The sequence below is a fragment of the Rattus norvegicus genome, chromosome 3 (genome assembly GCF_036323735.1).
Source record: "Rattus norvegicus strain BN/NHsdMcwi chromosome 3, GRCr8, whole genome shotgun sequence".
NCBI lineage: Eukaryota > Metazoa > Chordata > Mammalia > Rodentia > Muridae > Rattus > Rattus norvegicus.
Window position 1 is genome coordinate 139787860 of NC_086021.1, and position 16106 is coordinate 139803965.

The window sequence follows — 16106 nt, forward strand, 5'->3', positions numbered from 1 at the left end:
AGATTTTAAAAGGTTTGGTACCAGATCTTAGAACAAGTTAAAGGGGTAACTAAAACTAACAAGCAAGTAACCAGAGAACTGTCGCATCTCCATCAAAGGAGCCCAGAAATAGAACTGAAAGTACAGGGAGGGGCGGCACAGGGAGGGAGAAGGGACAATGGGAAAAGGTGTCCTGAAATCAGCTCATCCGACAGACACATGCTCTAGGGAGTGAGCCTCACAACCCCCTCAGGAAAGATGGTAGTCCCCAGCGACAAGGGAGGCACTCTCAGGCTGCAAAGCAGGGAAGGAGGACATAGCCATGGAGGGTGCACCAGCTCAGGGACAGCACATACACCAAGGGGGAGCTCAGGTCTGCCCAGCAGGAGTACTCTGGGCTCAGCCTTCAGTCTGTTTCAACATCTTTGTTTCTTTCTTTTTGGAGACCAGCCTCATTATGCAGCACTGGCTGCTCTAGTACGCTCTATATAGACCAGGTTGGCCTCAAACTTAAAGTGATCCACCTGCCTCTGATCCAAAGAGCTGAAATTAAAGGCATCCAAAGCCAACACCTTCCTGAATTCTATCTTTATGGACAATATTGGTTTTCAAGGCTGCAATAAGGGAGGAGGACCTAGCCACAGACCACCCCTCCTTTCCCTGTTCTCTAGCTTCCTGAGAATACGAGGCCCGCCCCTTAGAGGCAGGAACCAATCACCTTAGCTGCCCTGTGTGATGGAAGCATTGGGTGTCAACAAATGTCAGAAAACCACATAACACAGAACTTACAACACAACACAGATAAACCACCACAGAGTGGGGAAATAGTAAGAATCTGTCAAGAAATCACAAAAGTTTAACATGAAAACACTGCTACGAGGGGAAGCCTAAAAAAAAAATGATACAGACTGTCTACCATCGCCTAACTGACTGGTCGGATCGCCATCCCCACACTAGCACAGCCCCTCCCCATCTGTCCACTCTCGTATCTCCTTTGTGTGAACTGCTTGCTTTAGCCAGGGCATTTTAAAATGCCAACTGAGATGCTAATTCTCAGCACCTGGTGATGGTCCACATCACTATGTAGCAGTGACAAACTACAGCTGCCCAATAAGCTGCAAGACTACAGAAGATGGTTAGGACACAGGCAATAATGTCACCCAGGAACACTGCAGGCAGTGTCCCTCACCCTCCCAAGGACACAGCTGCCTGTGACCTGAGGCTGAGAAGGTGTGTCCCAATACTTTTCTTTGGTCATATGCTGAAAACGAAAGGCTTTCAAGGTACAGTGCCACCAGCCCAGGGCCTTGCTGCTCAGCCAAGCCCTAGTGTCTGGTGACGGGAATCCTGTTCTATTTTTAGCTTCTGCTGCCCCCACTGCCAAGGTGAAAGATACCTCCTCACCCTTCTGGGCCAAAATCACAAGTCTCTGTGACCTATTGCTACTACTGCCACCTCCTCAAGTCCTAGACATGGTGTCCCTGCCTCTCATGACCCTGTACAATGTTCGGGGGCATGGACATCACCTATCTGCATGATCCTGTCTGCTTGCATCTTCTACAGATAGGTCACTAGGTATCTGTGGGGCTGTCAGCACTTCCCCTCTTTTCAAAGGTCAAGACTGGATACCACCCAGGACTCAAGAGCCACAGAATCCCACATCCCAGGTCCAGCATGATACCATAGCACCCACTCTCCTAGACAGTGTGCACTCACTGCCTGCTTCTTAGATGGGATGTTGGCCTAGTAATAAAGAACCAAGCAAGCATGTGGCCACACATGGTGAAGAAGGATGTGCTGCCCACATGTAAAGCTTGTGAGCAGACTGCACAGATCCCCGTGAGCAGACTGCAGACACCCCATACCGACACACAGCTCCTTATTTCCAGCTCTTGAGTGGGCAGGTGGCAGCACCCTCTCTAGGTCTTTCTTGACTGGCTGCTCTTTGTGGGAAAGGAGAGGCCAATGAACTGCACTGACTAACACTGTTCTCCACAGGCTAATGCCTGATGCCTTTAAAAAGGGTGCCCTCAAGACCAAGAGTACTTACTTGCCTGAAGTCCCTGAGGTCAACTTGCTATGTCATCTTATGTAAGTCTGCCCAACAGGTTCAGCAGTCACCTAGCCAGGCCTTTGGCATGACCTGGGAATGCAGCTTACACAGGCAGATGCAGCCATAAGCAGGAGCCCCTTCCGCCTCTCCCATGTTAGCACCTGTAACAACTATAGGCAGCACCAGGTACTTAGGAAAAATGTCTTCCCAGTGTGCCTGTGTACAATGTAAAGCCAGCAAAAGAAGTGCTACCCAATCCAGATCTGTGATCCAGAGCCTTGAATATCAACACCAAATACCAACGTCATTCCTGCCACATTTACTGCCTGGCTTGAATGTTCTGTGAAAGGCCTGGGTTTATCTCCTTCCCTAGTATATCAGTGGCATACTTACTCCTCTCCTCTGGGCCCCTGATGAGAACACCCTCTGACCCTTCTGTTCAGTAGAGTGGCTGCAGTCTATCTAGTGGGAATCTAAGAACCAACATCTTGACAGCCATTGCCAACGGGACAAACAGCTTCTCTCCGCCAGCAGATCTGCAAGGCAACTGCCATTCGCCTTCCCACTCCATCTCTACTGCAACCAGACACCCCAGCTGCCCACTGTCCTCTGGTGAGGTAGCCCTTCAGAGTCCTGAGGATTCTGGCACATCAGACTCCAGGTCGCAGCTGCCTGCTATTCACAGTCCCTCTTGCTACCTCTTCCTAGCAGGGAAAAGCAAGCCCCTCTTGTACTGTCTGCAAGGAGAAAGAGAGATCCACAGACTTTACTCTGAGAGTAATCAGCAGAGCCTGGACAGGGAGGAAGCTGTGCTCTGAATAGGGCTGACTGAAAAAGAAGAAGAGGCCGGCTTTTACTGTTACTGGGGCTATGGATGCAAAGGTAAACAAGCCAAAGTGCTAGCACCAAAAAGAGCACCCCGAGAAAGTGGGGCAAAGACAGAAGAGCAAGACACATTAGAAGACTGAATCCAAGCACATAAACACATGTATAGAAATTCAGGGGAGAACAGAGTATTTCAGGAAACTCCGGAGGGGAACAAGTTGGGTGAGGATGTGCATGTGTGCTGTACGGGTGGGCCACTGGGACATGCAGTAGGGCGGGGCTCAGAGGCTCAGGTGGAAACCTGGGAAAGGCAGAGAGGACAGAAGCTGTACACCAGGAAGAATGCAACCTGGGTAGCCCAAGGAGGGGAGTGGTAGAGGTCAGGGGTTAGGGAGTGCACCGAGTGCAGAGTCTCAGTGCAAGAGACCAAATGGAAACTAGGTCAAAGAGACTGGGTCTGACTTACAGTAGAGGACCAGAAGGCATGCCAGGGACCAGTAGTGCCTTCCAGCCACCCACAGAAATAAAAAGGCTATTTTCCCAGCTTGTACAACAGGTAGTTCTCTTTATGAAGAGAGGAAATATGGGGCCAGAGACACCTTGTAAAGGTGGGCTGAGACCAGTGGCCACTAGGATATGCTGTAACATCAACTGATCTGTCCAGTAGCCCTGAGCAAAGGGCCCATCCTTCTCAGTACCTTACTGGGGTGTAAAAATCCCACAGTACCCCTGTCTCACCTGCATCCAAATGTTGTCTGCAGCAATGTAGTGATTCCCACGCAGAAGAAAATGGTCCCGATGAGCTGGCTGGTGGCCCACTGGTCATCCCCCACGCACATGGCATCAGCCAGCAAAAAGGGCACTGCGATTGTGCCACTGAAACACGTCAGGTAGTGCTGCTCGAGGAGAGACAAGGGGAAAGGTAAACCTGCCCTTGCTTTTGCTTGATTTTCCCCTAACACTGGTGCCCTGGTGGTGTCTTTAAGACATACAGACCACATGAAGAACCTCTAGTTATGAGTTACCCATTCTGATCACATGTCTGGCCATTTTGTAACATTCCTTTCCCTATTACCTATGTCCTATGGCATCATTGACATAAGTTCATATCAGCACAAAGGAAGTTCTCAACACAAGTTTAGATATTTCTACTAGAGATACCTACTTTTTCCCCAATTACACTTGTCCAACATGCTAAGTACATTGTGCTGAGTAACTCTTGCAATCTTGAAAGAGACCCTTGTTGGGCATGCCCTCAGGCTTGATTTGATAAGGTCTTGTTTGGTTGTTTTATGGAGTTAGGCTATCACTTTGGAATCCACAGTGTGCTAAACTGACTATATGGCCCAAACTGATCTCAAACCCACAATCTTCCTGCTTCAGCCTCCTGCTGTCCAGGGATAACAGGAGTGCACCAAACCCAGCTGAGATGCTCACATGTTACATCTGTATTCCTAAGATACCAGTCTGTGGGCTTCCTTCATTTCTTTAGCCCTCTCAGGTCTGGGGATTATACCATAATGATTTCATAGCAAAGGGAATTTTCTTCCTTGCTCCATGGTCTGGCTGCCTCCGGTAGATATTCACTCTCCTTCTAAGTACCACATACTCCCTCCCATGGCCCCTGAAGACAGCCCCAGCACTCACAATTCATTTCCCTTCCTCCCCCCAATTTTCTAGCTCTTTATTTCTGTTCTGTGAACTTCCTCTTTTCTTCCCCACAGCTTCCTATTTCTGCCCCAAGTCAGAGAAGCACACTGACTACTGCTCAAAGGTACAGGTGTCTTCTGTTCAGAACTCTTCAATGCCGTGCACAATGTACTGTGTGTTGTTAAGAACAGGAGGCAAAAGAGCTGTCACTCCTGTTTGACTATCACAGAAACATCTGTAACAGAAAGATCTGGAAGCTGTGCTTATATTAGGTCCAGGGCACCTGACCTAGGTTAAGTTATTCACCAAGCCCACTCAGCCCTCCGGCTGTCCGATAGGGAGGAAGGCCCAACCAGCCAGGGTGGGCCAGGCACAGTTCAGCTGCAAGTAAGCATGGGCCTGAGCAAGAGACTGACTTTCCACACCTCAGAAACCTGAAGGGAGCTGATCACACAAACGAGCAAGGAAGTGTAGAAATTCAGACCTTGAAACAGGGTCCAAACCCAACAAAGGGGTCAGAAGCCAGGTAGTGAGACCAGTAAGGAGCGAGTGCCCTCACAATTCTCCAAAGTCACTTTGTCCTGTGAACAGGACAAGAGTACTGAGGGGGAAGTGCTAACACCACAGTAGACCTGTCCATTGCCAGCCTCCTGCTCTGGCTAGAAGCTAGGGTAAACTACAGCTGGGAGGCAGCAAACTTCCCTTCCTCTAAAGACAATGAAGCCTCCCCTCACTCCCTGGCCACCATACTAGCCATGACTGTGGATGCTAAGGTTGGGGTGGGAGGTCAAAGCTAGCGACCCCTTTCTGTTTCTCCTGCTCCAGCTTCCCTGCAGCCACAGCCCTGCCCTCCCACCATCTTCTCTCATTCCCTGAGCATTTACTTCCCAGTTCTCTCTTCGTCCTGCTGTTCTGAGACTAATGTTGAAAATTCTTATACACCATTCTTAGAAAATACATTTATAATAAATCTCAGTTAAAATAAATCTTAGTTAAAGTAAATCTTGGGGACTAGAGAGATGGCTCAGCAGTTTAAACCCATGTATTGTTCTTGCAGGAAACGAGTTCAGTTCCCAGAACCGCCATCAGGCAGTGAGACTCCAACACCTATGGCCTCCACAGCCACCTGTAGTCACATTCCTACCCACACATAATACATAGAACTAAAAACAATAAAATAAAAAATAAACGTAGACTATCTTGAAAATTTGGCCAGTAGACGGTACAAGCTCTAGGCCAGAGGCCACCACCCCGGAAGAATCATCTTACCTGCAACCCCAGGAATATGCATAAGTACCAGGGAGGAACGTCTTCTATAGTGTAGATCATATCTGACCTCTGGGGATCCAGGCTCCCAGTGCTGTCCAGGGTCTCTGCGAGAGAGCTCTGCAGTTGGGAGGAGAAAGGGGTTAGTCACTCCTGGAATGGCTATTAGCTCTATCTGACTTAGCACAGCCCTCCACTGCCTAGAACCACCTTCTGCTGGGGCAGCCATTCTGTCCTTTGATTACCTCAAAGAGATAATTCTCAGAATGAGGGCTCTGACTCCCATGATATTGCCTCATTCCCAAGAGCACTAACCCTGACTAGAGCCTCTGCCCAAGCCTAATGACTTAAATCTTGGTTTCACCTGTATTTATTTTTTAAAAAATTGTAATACTTTATGTGGCAGTAAAGATCTTTAAAATGTTAAGTATTCCATGCTTTCAAAGGTGAAGATCACCAAAATAACTAACTCAGCCTAGCAATTATTCAGCCTTGACATCAGCTAAACAGATGGCTTGAAGAAACCATCATCTTTCTTTCCATTGAGTCTTAAAACTGCTCTAGTTTCTAAGACTGCAAATAATTGATTGCATTTCTTAGAATCTGAGGTGCATATATCTCTGGTGGTTGGAATGAGAGGTCCCCCGTAATCTCAGACATTTGAATACCTGGTTTCCAGTTAGTGGCTGTTTGGGGAAGATTAGGAGGCATGGCTTTGCTGAAGGAAGTGCGTCACTGGGTACAGGCTTCTCTGCTTCCTGTTTGTGGTTTTAGATTTGCATTCAGCTGCCTGCCTGCTGCCTCGCTCCCTGAAGTGATGGTCATGAACCATGACCTTCACAAATACTTTTGTCACAGTATTTTACCACATTAATTAGAAAGTAACTAACACAATATGTACTTTTAAAAGTATTTTCTAACCTAGCAAACAAAATAATAGAAAACAAAATGAAAATGTTCCACAAAATATGGGTAGAAATAATACTGTGCCCCTGGAGTCCGTGTCTGATGGATCTAGCCCACAGTGAGCCATTGACTCAATATGCTCTTGCCTAGTTTTCCTTGAAAGGGGAACACTGTCTTGGGGGTTAAATCCCTTTCCACAAACATACTGGAATTCTGCCTCATTGTCTACAGGTAGAAGGTACAGTCTAATGAAGCTACACTTGACACAAATTACAGAACAAACATTTGCCTCTGGTCCAGCAGCAGACGTTAGCAGGCTTGCAGTGCCAAATGGCGCTGTGTCTGTCAAAGACTGCAGTAGTAGAAATGACCGAGAAACTGCACGGTGCATGAGAGACTAGGAAAGGATTGGCTCAGCAGGCCAGCTGCTTGGGCTTTCTCGCCTTCCCAAAGAAGGTCTGGCCTTACCTGGCACCAGCTCCCATGTGCTTTGCTTTTGTTCTTGGGTTTTAAAAATAATATTACTTCTCTTCTTCCTCTAAAGTTTAAGGCTTACACAACAATCAACCCCAGCTATAGCAGGATCCTTGGGTCACCTGTTCTCTGAGAAACTCAAAATCTAAATTCAGCTGCATGGTGGCCAGCCATACCTAAGAGGCTGGTTCCTGATAAAACTTGCAGGCCAAAGCTCACCTGAGCTAGTTGGCAATATTTCACGAGAACTCTCATAGATTGATGTGGAAGAATTACAACATTACCTACCTGCCTGCACCAGGGGAAAGGTGTCGAGAAGCCTGTGCTTGGTGTCTCTCTAACTCAGCTATTTATAATTTTCCAACCAGGATTTTAACCTGCAGCCTCTCTCTATACACGACTGCAAGGATGAGAACTGAATGGATTCTATGAATCATTAAAGAATAACTGAATCCAACTGCAATTCCTCAGACACTTCTACAGACAGCACTAACAACATACTGGGCTCACCATACAAATTCAACACAGTCATACATCTTACACAAAGGAATAAAGCCAAGGACAAAATAACTCCTTCCTTAGTATATGCTGCAGTTGGCCTAATGAATGCCCATGTGTTAAAGGCTTCATCAAGAGTGGCAACAGCCTAATATATCATGGACCTTTAAGAGATAGATTTTAGAAGCTGGGGTAGAGGACTATAAACAAAGGCCAGTTTAGCCCCCAACTTCCACCCCCAAAAAAGGCACAGACACAAAGATCTGAGCTCTTGAAATGCACTGTGGGACCCTGCTTGTCCCTGCCCCCTTTCTGATTTCTGGGTCAGGATGTGAGCATTTGCTTTGATGTGCCATGAGACACTATGGGGCAATTCCCACGAGGGTTGCCTATCTTCTCCTTCCAGACCCTTTAAGCCAAAATAGAACTCTCTTTACTTCATTTCATCATAGTCATGGAAAATACAAAAGTATACAAAACATGGTCACTCAAATTTTATTTAAAAAACAATGAACAAGCATACATACAATGTATGTATCATGTACATATGCATATGTGTGTATATGAAAATACAAGCAGACCTCTATAATCACTCACTCACATACATACATGCATGCTTTGGAACGCCACATTGGTAGCTGAAAGTTCTGGGTTTCAGATACCATCCACCTTAGGTAGACTCACCTTTATTTTATTCCTATTGAATAGGTGAAAGCTGGTACCCAGAGAGTCATGATAATCTCCTTAGCATCTGTGTCTCCTCTGTGACCAGACCTGCTGTCTGGCCCTGAGGCTTGTAACACCACCGTCCTCAAATATTCTGGCCAAGGCTTTTACAAACATCTAGATAATGATTCTTAAGAGCTTTTAACCTTAATTGTTACTAAGACAATTAAAACCTAGTAATTATGACTCTTCCGTTACAAAACAAACAGACACCCTACCCCCAAGAAGGCATGGTGTCCCAAACCAGAGAGCCCCTGGTTCTCCAGAAGCAGTCGTGCAGTAGGAAGGGGTGAGCATGAGTACCTTCTCTGCAATGCCATTCTCTGTGGTGTAGATGGCCATGAGCTCAGTGTCTTCATTGTCCTGTTCTCCACTGGACGTGGCCCCACCATTGATCACCACCTGAAGAGAAGGGCTGCAGTGAGAGGGTGTTTCAGCAGTTGCCGTTCTGCTGTAGGGAAATATGGTTTTTCCAAATGATCTCCCATAATTCTTGAGAGCCCCAAACTACATATTATATATCACAGTGGCAAGATTTGTTTCCTTAAATGAATCTGATGTGTATAGGCTATTTTAAATGGAGAAGTGTAGAGTTTCTCATAGGGTGGAGCTGGGTGAGGCATAGTCCCCCAGGAAAGACAGAAATGGAACATTCCAAAGAAACTTCTAGCCATAGGATTCCCCAACACCCTTCAGGGCAAGGGAAGTGACTGATAAGCCAGTGTTGCAATGCAGGTGACCAGGCTTCTGCTGAGTGGTAGTGTCTAAGCTGCTTTGGTTAAGATCACTTCCTCAGGATCCAAGGTTACTGCCTGTCTGCTCCAGAAAGAGGAAGGGTTGTAGTCAGAAGACTAACTAAGCAGCCTGCTGTGTGCAGCTGCTTAGGTCACTGGGAAGCAGGAGAACGGACCCATCTTGGAATCTACTCAAAGGAGGTCTAGCCTATGCTGTGCATTCTTCAGTTAGAAACAAGAAACAAAGTATTTTCATTCATTAATCAAATGGTTCCATTCCTAGGGATCTCTTCTAAAGATGCAATACTGAAAACAAAAGAGGTTTTAACCCCAAGAAAGCAAGCACCTTTTATGTGTAACAATAAGTAGTCACAAACCAGTTATACTCAGGTACTATTAAGAAAAATGGACATGTATGTGTATATAAGTTAGTGGGTGCCTGGGGGACCAGAAGAGGGCATCAGATCCCCTGAATCTCAAGTTGCAGGTAGTTATGATCTGCCTAACCCAGCTTGGGTACTACTGGACACTGAACTTGGGCATCTAAGAAACATCTGCTCTTAACTGCTCGGCCATCTTTCTAGTCCCAGGAGAGTGAGTCTTACTTGGAATATGTAACATCCAGGAAAACCACCTATAACTTAGCTGTACGTGGAAACAGGAGAACTACATTTTGCTTGTTTTTTGGGGACTGTCCTAAAGCTCACAGTATTCCTGCTTCAGCCCCCTATGCTGGCACTATGGGTGATGCCACTGTACAAGGATCCAAATACTTGTTTAAAAACACAGATTAGAAGCCAACCAGAGCTACAGAGTGAGATGGAGATCATGTTTAAGAAGAGAGAGAGAGGGGTTGGGGATTTAGCTCAGTGGTAGAACACTTGCCTAGCAAGCGCAAGGCCCTGGGTTCAGTCCCCAGCTCCGAAAAAAAGAGAAAAAAGAGAGAGAGAGAGAGAGAGAGAGAGAGAGAGAGAGAAAGAAATTAATTAGTACAGATTGTATTGGTTAGAAGTATATCATTGTAATAAAAACTCCATATATAGAAATTAGAGGGATAGTTCAATGATTAAAAACAGTGGCTGCAGAGGACCAAGGTTTAATTCCCAGCATCCACATGGGAGCTCACAAACATCTTATATTAATAACTCCAGCTGGAGGAGATCTACAGAGTGAGACCCTATCTCAAATGCCACAACCACACCAACAAAGCAGATTAGCAAAAGATAAAAACACAGTTTAAATTCCAGCACTGTGACATAGAACACAAAACATAAAACGTCGATGACAGTCTAAGAGAACGTGTGTGTGTGTGTGTGTGTGTGTGTGTGTGTGTGTGTGTGTGTGTGTGTGTGAAAGGGGGACTGAATCAACAATTTGTTTTCACTTTTTTATTGGATATTTTCTTTATCTACATTTCAAATATTATTCCCCTTCCCAGTTTCTCCTCCGGAAACTCCCTATTCCATCCTTGTACCCCATCTCCATGAGGAGGGTACTCCCCCAGCCACTTACCCACTCCCTCATGCCTCCCCACCCTGGCATTCCCCTTCACCGGACCAAGGTCCTCTCCTCCCATTGATGTCCAACAAGACCATCCTCTGCTACATATGCAGCTGGAGCCATGGATCACTCCATGTGTACTCTGTGGTTGGTGGTTTAGTCCCTGGGAGCTCTGGGGGCTCTGGCTGGTTGATGTTGTTCTTCCTATGGAGCTGCAAACCCCCTCAGCAACCTCAGTCCTTTCTCTAACTCCTCCATTGGGGACCCGTTCTCAGTCCAATGGTTGGCTGAGAGCATCTGCCTCTGTGTTTGTCAGGCTCGCAGAGCCTCTCAGGAGACATCCACAACAGGCTCCTGTCAGCAAGCACTTCTTGGTATCCACAATAGTGACTGAGTTTGGTGACTGCATGTGAGATGGATACCCACATGTGGCAGTCTCTAGATGGCCTTTCCTTCAGTCTCTGCTCCACATGGTCTCCGTGTGGTACATTTACACGATGGAATACCACTCAGCTATTAAAAACAATGACTTCATGAAATTCTTAGGCAAATGGATGGAACTAGAAAATATCATCCTGAGTGAGGTAAAAAACACACAGAAAAACACACATGGTAGGCACTCACTGATAAGTGGATATTAGCCCAAAAGCTCGGAATACCCAGGTACAATTCACAGACCACATGAAGCTCAAGAAGGAAAACCAAAGTGTGGATGCTTCAGACCTTCTTAGAAGGAGGAACAAAATGAATCAACAATTTATAAAGAATACCCCAAATCAACAGGGGGAGAGAGAGAGACCTATACAAGGTCAAGCATGAATGGAACATGGCTTCAGAAGTCCTACTCCTAGCTGAAAGACACTGGCAGTTGATGGCTGCTGAGACAGAGAAAGTCAATTTTCTTTAGTGGTTTGGCCCCTTGTAGGTTGCCGAGGGACCAGGGAATGGCTCTCCATCATCGGTTCTCAACCTGGGGGTTGAGACCTCTTTGGGAGTAGAACAACCCTTTCACAGGGATTGCATATCAGATATCCTGCATATCAGATATTTACATTATGTAGCAAAACTATAGTTATGAAGTAGCAACAAAATAATATGGTTGGGGTTTGTATATGGGGTGGGGTTAATGGGTCGTGGTGTGAGGAAAGGTGAGAAGCATAGCTGTACAGCCATGCACATATTTACAGAGCACTAACTGAACTCTGTTCAACAGGAAGAAGAGCATGGGATAAAATTGGGAGAAAGAATATAAGAAGGCCTGGGAGAAGTAAGACATGGTCAGGAAAAGCTGAATACAATCAAAATACATTGTATAAAATTCTCAACGAATACACAAATAAAAAATAAGCACACTGATGAATTCAAGACTAGTCTGGGCCACATAGCAGGAGACTGTCTAAAGAAAAAAGAGGATGAGGGAAGTGGGAGGAAAGAGGAGCTAGAAGAAGCAAAGGAAAAAGGCCAAGCAATACTGTGTAAAAAATTACAATAACAGTGTTAGCACACTCTAGCTGTCCATTTGCTTGGCAAAAGATGCAGAGACAATGAGCTTTGGGTCAAGGACAGTAACAGCCGAACTTTCACACTTCACTCCTCACACTACCTGAATATTCAGATCTGTTTACTCAGCATGGGTCCGTGCACCATCTTCACCCTGCCTTTAAAACAAGGACAACGACAATATGCCCCCACATAGTGACAGTGGTTGTTAAGCAAAAGGTCATTTTACCTTCCTTTTGCTTTTACAATGCATTTGGTAGTTTCCTATCATGAACACAGGTTTCTTCTCCAAGAGGGAGTCAAAAAGACTACAGAGCTAGCTAAGCCACATAGCAGGTATAAGTTCCTCAGACTGAGGAGTTCAGAGAGGTTTTCAATCCATTGACTCATGCAGCTCAAGAAACTGAGCAGGCAACAAATTAAAGTTTTCATTTGAAAGCACCAGACCCATGTCCAAGCCTGAAAGTGTACCAGATCTCAGTGGAGCTCTAATCTAACACGCTCTAATGGGGAAGAATTGTCTTATATTACTTAAGCAAAGGTCTGCTTTTAAAACTATTTCTATCCAAGTACATTGGTGCATACCTATAATTCTAGCTCTCAAAAGACTGAGGCAGGAGGATTGTGGGTCTGGGGCAAACCTGGACTAGAGCAAAACCCTATCCCAAAAACCAAACCAAAACAAACAGAAAAACACAGAAAATTCTAAACCACACTAGAGTTTCTTACGTGAACACCTGGGTATGTGACACTGGTTGCTTGTACTGGCTGCAGCAAGACCCATGTTCCCAGCCCAATTCAAGTTTGCACTTGAAGCTATAGCATTCCACACTGCATCACAGAAACACTCAACCGACTGAGAAGCCAGGGAGAACTCATGGGTAAGATGGATCTTCCTAACAACACAAAGCGACTGGAGTGGAGGAACTCATGGCTAAGGCTGGTCTGCTTTGTGGGTAACTGCACCTTTGGAGGAACACGGATGTTTTGAAACTTGTTGGAGTTAGTAGTTACACAACCCAGTGATTACTTCAAATTTTATGTTATATACACTGTACCTCAAAAAAAGTTTTTGAGATAGATTCAAAATGTAACCCAGGCTAGCCTTCCACTCCTGAGCCTCTCTAGCTTGGCCTTCTGAATGCTGGGTTGCAACAAATTAGCACTCACTACTTTAGCCAATCTCACAAAACTTTGCATTTTTACATGGTACCAAAAAACAGATTTAGGTTAAGAGTTCACAATTCCAACTGTTCTTCCCTTTCTATACATATACACACGATGGACGTTCACTCCTTGGACTACACAAAAGCTCAGATGCTTGTTTAAATGATACTAGCTATGTCCCAGGCAAGCAAGACTCAATCCTAATACTCTACAGGATGCCCACTGAGGGTAAGCATTGGGTGTCAGGCCAGGAAATTCTAGCTTAACTCAGGAGGCCTTGGGAGCCAGGAAGGGAGGCCTAGCATGCTACTCTGGCTACAGCAGAAGGTGGGAAGGTAGGCTAAAGTCAAAAGACAGCAGCAGGAGCTGAGGTATGCAAACCCTCCCGAGTGGCAGGTGCAGGAGTAACAGTGGACTGGACAGGACAGTCCCATTTAAGCATAAGGGCAAAGACTGACACACTGAGGTAAACAGGGGCTTTGTGGTGAGTACAGTCCAGCCACTGGCCAGATGCTGGGGCAGAGGTTGTCTTAGAACGTGCAAGGCTGTAGATAAGATAACTAGCACCCAAAAAAGGATAGAAACAAATCAAATGCTAACATCGATTCTTCAGGGTGGTATAACATTTTCACTTCAAGACCTTCGGTACAGTGTTGAACTGCATTTTAAGCTTTCTAAGATTTGGTTTTGATCTGCACTATTGCTGTGACTTGTACTGTGGTTGAGGAGGTGGCTCTGCGCAGAGCTGATGCTGAGCTAAATGTGACAATGAGGTGCCACCAGATGAAGAGTCTTGTAGGGTAGGGTGGGCATCTGGGCAGACTGGCTCCATAGCACTGAGATGAGAAACACAAAACATCGTTTCAGTCCTCAGCACCTGCACGGTCCGAGGATCCAGGCACTGCCTGTATGGGATTCAGACATGCATGCAGGCAAAGCATCCATACATATAAAAACAGGTTTTTCAAAAAGGGAAATAGTTGTGGTTCCGACCCAGTTTCAGTGGGCTGTGTCTCTGCTTTGCCTGATGAGTCTGGGAGCTAGGCTGGCTTCTACAGCTAACCACTCATTAATCTATTAAGTGCTTTCACAAACAGATTGTCTATTCAAAAGGGCAGAGCTCTCGTCTTCTCTTAAAAGTCCCACCTGATACCATCTCTTCATACTTCCTTGTGGGGATTAAATTTCAAAATGAGATTTAGGGGAAACAGACCACACTGAGACCACAGTAGGCAGTTCTAAGCCGGTGCTTGTAAGCCTCACTTTGTAGAGAAGATGTGAAAATTCGTGACCCAAGGGCTTCGTGTGTGCCAGACACATTAGTCATCCACCCCTCTCTACGTAAAGCTGGACACAGCCTACAGTTTCACAATGGGTCAGGGACAGTCATGTCACAAGTAGCATTAAAGGACCAGGTGAGCTACAACCCAACGTAGCTACAGGAGCTCCCAGAGGGGACCCAGCTGAGAGGAGCAGAGCCCAGGATTCAAGGCCTGTGAACTCTTGGAGTATCTATCAGCTATGGCAGCGGGCTTTGAACTTGGCCCCTAGAATGTCAGAGCGCTCCATGGGTAAACAGGGGCTTTGTGTAAGAACAGAGGCTTTAATCCCAACAAAGAATGGGAAAAAAGAGCAAGAAATCCCAGTGCTAGCTGAGGAGCTACTGGCATTTGATGGTTGCAAGGAGAGGGAGAATCAGTTTTCCTTATGACCACACAGCAGGGCAGCCAACTCCCAAGAGAAGCTGGGCATCACAGACTGGGCTCAGTGGGGAAAGAAAACAAAAAGAAACCTCAGAGTTGGGTAGGAAGGGATGAGAGGACTTGGTGGGAAAGAGGGATGAGCATGTTCAAATTATATTTGTATGAACTTTTCAAAGAATGGTAGGTAGGCAGGTAAGCAAGCAGGCAGGCAGGCAGGCAGGCAGACAGACAGATAGATATAGATAAAGGCTTTGCGTCAGCCAGCTTCGGGTAGCTAATGTATGCTAGATCTGAACTCAATCTCCGAACAGTACAGTTTTGGGGAGAAAATGAAGACTCTCTCCAGAACACAGTAAGCACTGGAATGGTTCTCAAACATTAACAGCAGCGTGTACTTCCTTCCTGGGTTAGCTCAAGCAGGTCCCCTGAGGCTGGATAAGAGTGTAGTCAATACAACAGCATGAGAGACAGTTGACTTTCAGTGCCACAATGTTTCCTGAGAATACGAGTGTTAAAGTGTGTCCTACATACACTCCAGGGAGGAAGAGAAGGCTGGAGGTACTCTTACCGGGAGAGTAAAGAAATCGGGGCGCTTGGCCTCCTCTTCATATTTGCCTTCTGTGGAGCCCCCAACCTCCACCGACTTTGATGTGTTCTTGCCGACACCCATCATCAAGGCAGGCTGAGCAGCCTACAAACTGTGGCCTGGAGTGCTTGCAGGGAAGGCGTATGCAAGGCAGGGGTCTAAGACCAGAGGCAGCTTTTAGCACCTGGAACACTGGATCCTCAGACGCAGATTACTGTCATCGCTTATCACCTGCAAAAGACAGTGCAGGAGAGTCAGAAAGACAGCCATGAGACGCGGAGTCCTTAGGCAATACAAGTTGCACCAAACAACTGGCAAGACACCAGTACTTTTCAAGAACCCACCCTCTTTACTATAGTCAGCCACCATTCCCCTGGAGAAAGAAGGGTAATGGTATGTCAAAATATTAGAATACTAGGAAGAAAAAAAAAACCAGCTAAAGTATTCCTATGACTCCTATGATGATGTGCACTAACCCTGAGCTACTGGACAGAACATTCTCCAGTGACAAAAGCGTTCTCTACCTGCCCTGTCCGGCT

The 16106-nt window shown here is 46.1% G+C and overlaps 1 protein-coding gene across 8 annotated transcripts in view; it reads right to left on the reverse strand.

Annotated features, from left to right (window-relative positions):
- The window catches only part of Slc23a2 (solute carrier family 23 member 2), a 157722-nt gene that overhangs the window by 32277 nt on the left and 109339 nt on the right, over window positions 1-16106 (reverse strand). For 7 of the 8 annotated variants that reach the window (XM_063284409.1, XM_006235068.5, NM_017316.2 and 4 more), the window contains 4 exons: window positions 15550-15798; window positions 8681-8779; window positions 5777-5893; window positions 3596-3753 (listed from right to left, as the gene is read on the reverse strand). In XM_063284409.1, coding sequence (XP_063140479.1) covers window positions 3596-3753; window positions 5777-5893; window positions 8681-8779; window positions 15550-15654 — 479 coding nt within the window. In that variant the 5' untranslated portion in view covers window positions 15655-15798. Of the gene's footprint in view, window positions 1-3595; window positions 3754-5776; window positions 5894-8680; window positions 8780-15549; window positions 15799-16106 lie in introns of those variants that run through there. The other variant, XM_063284411.1, reaches the window with a different exon arrangement.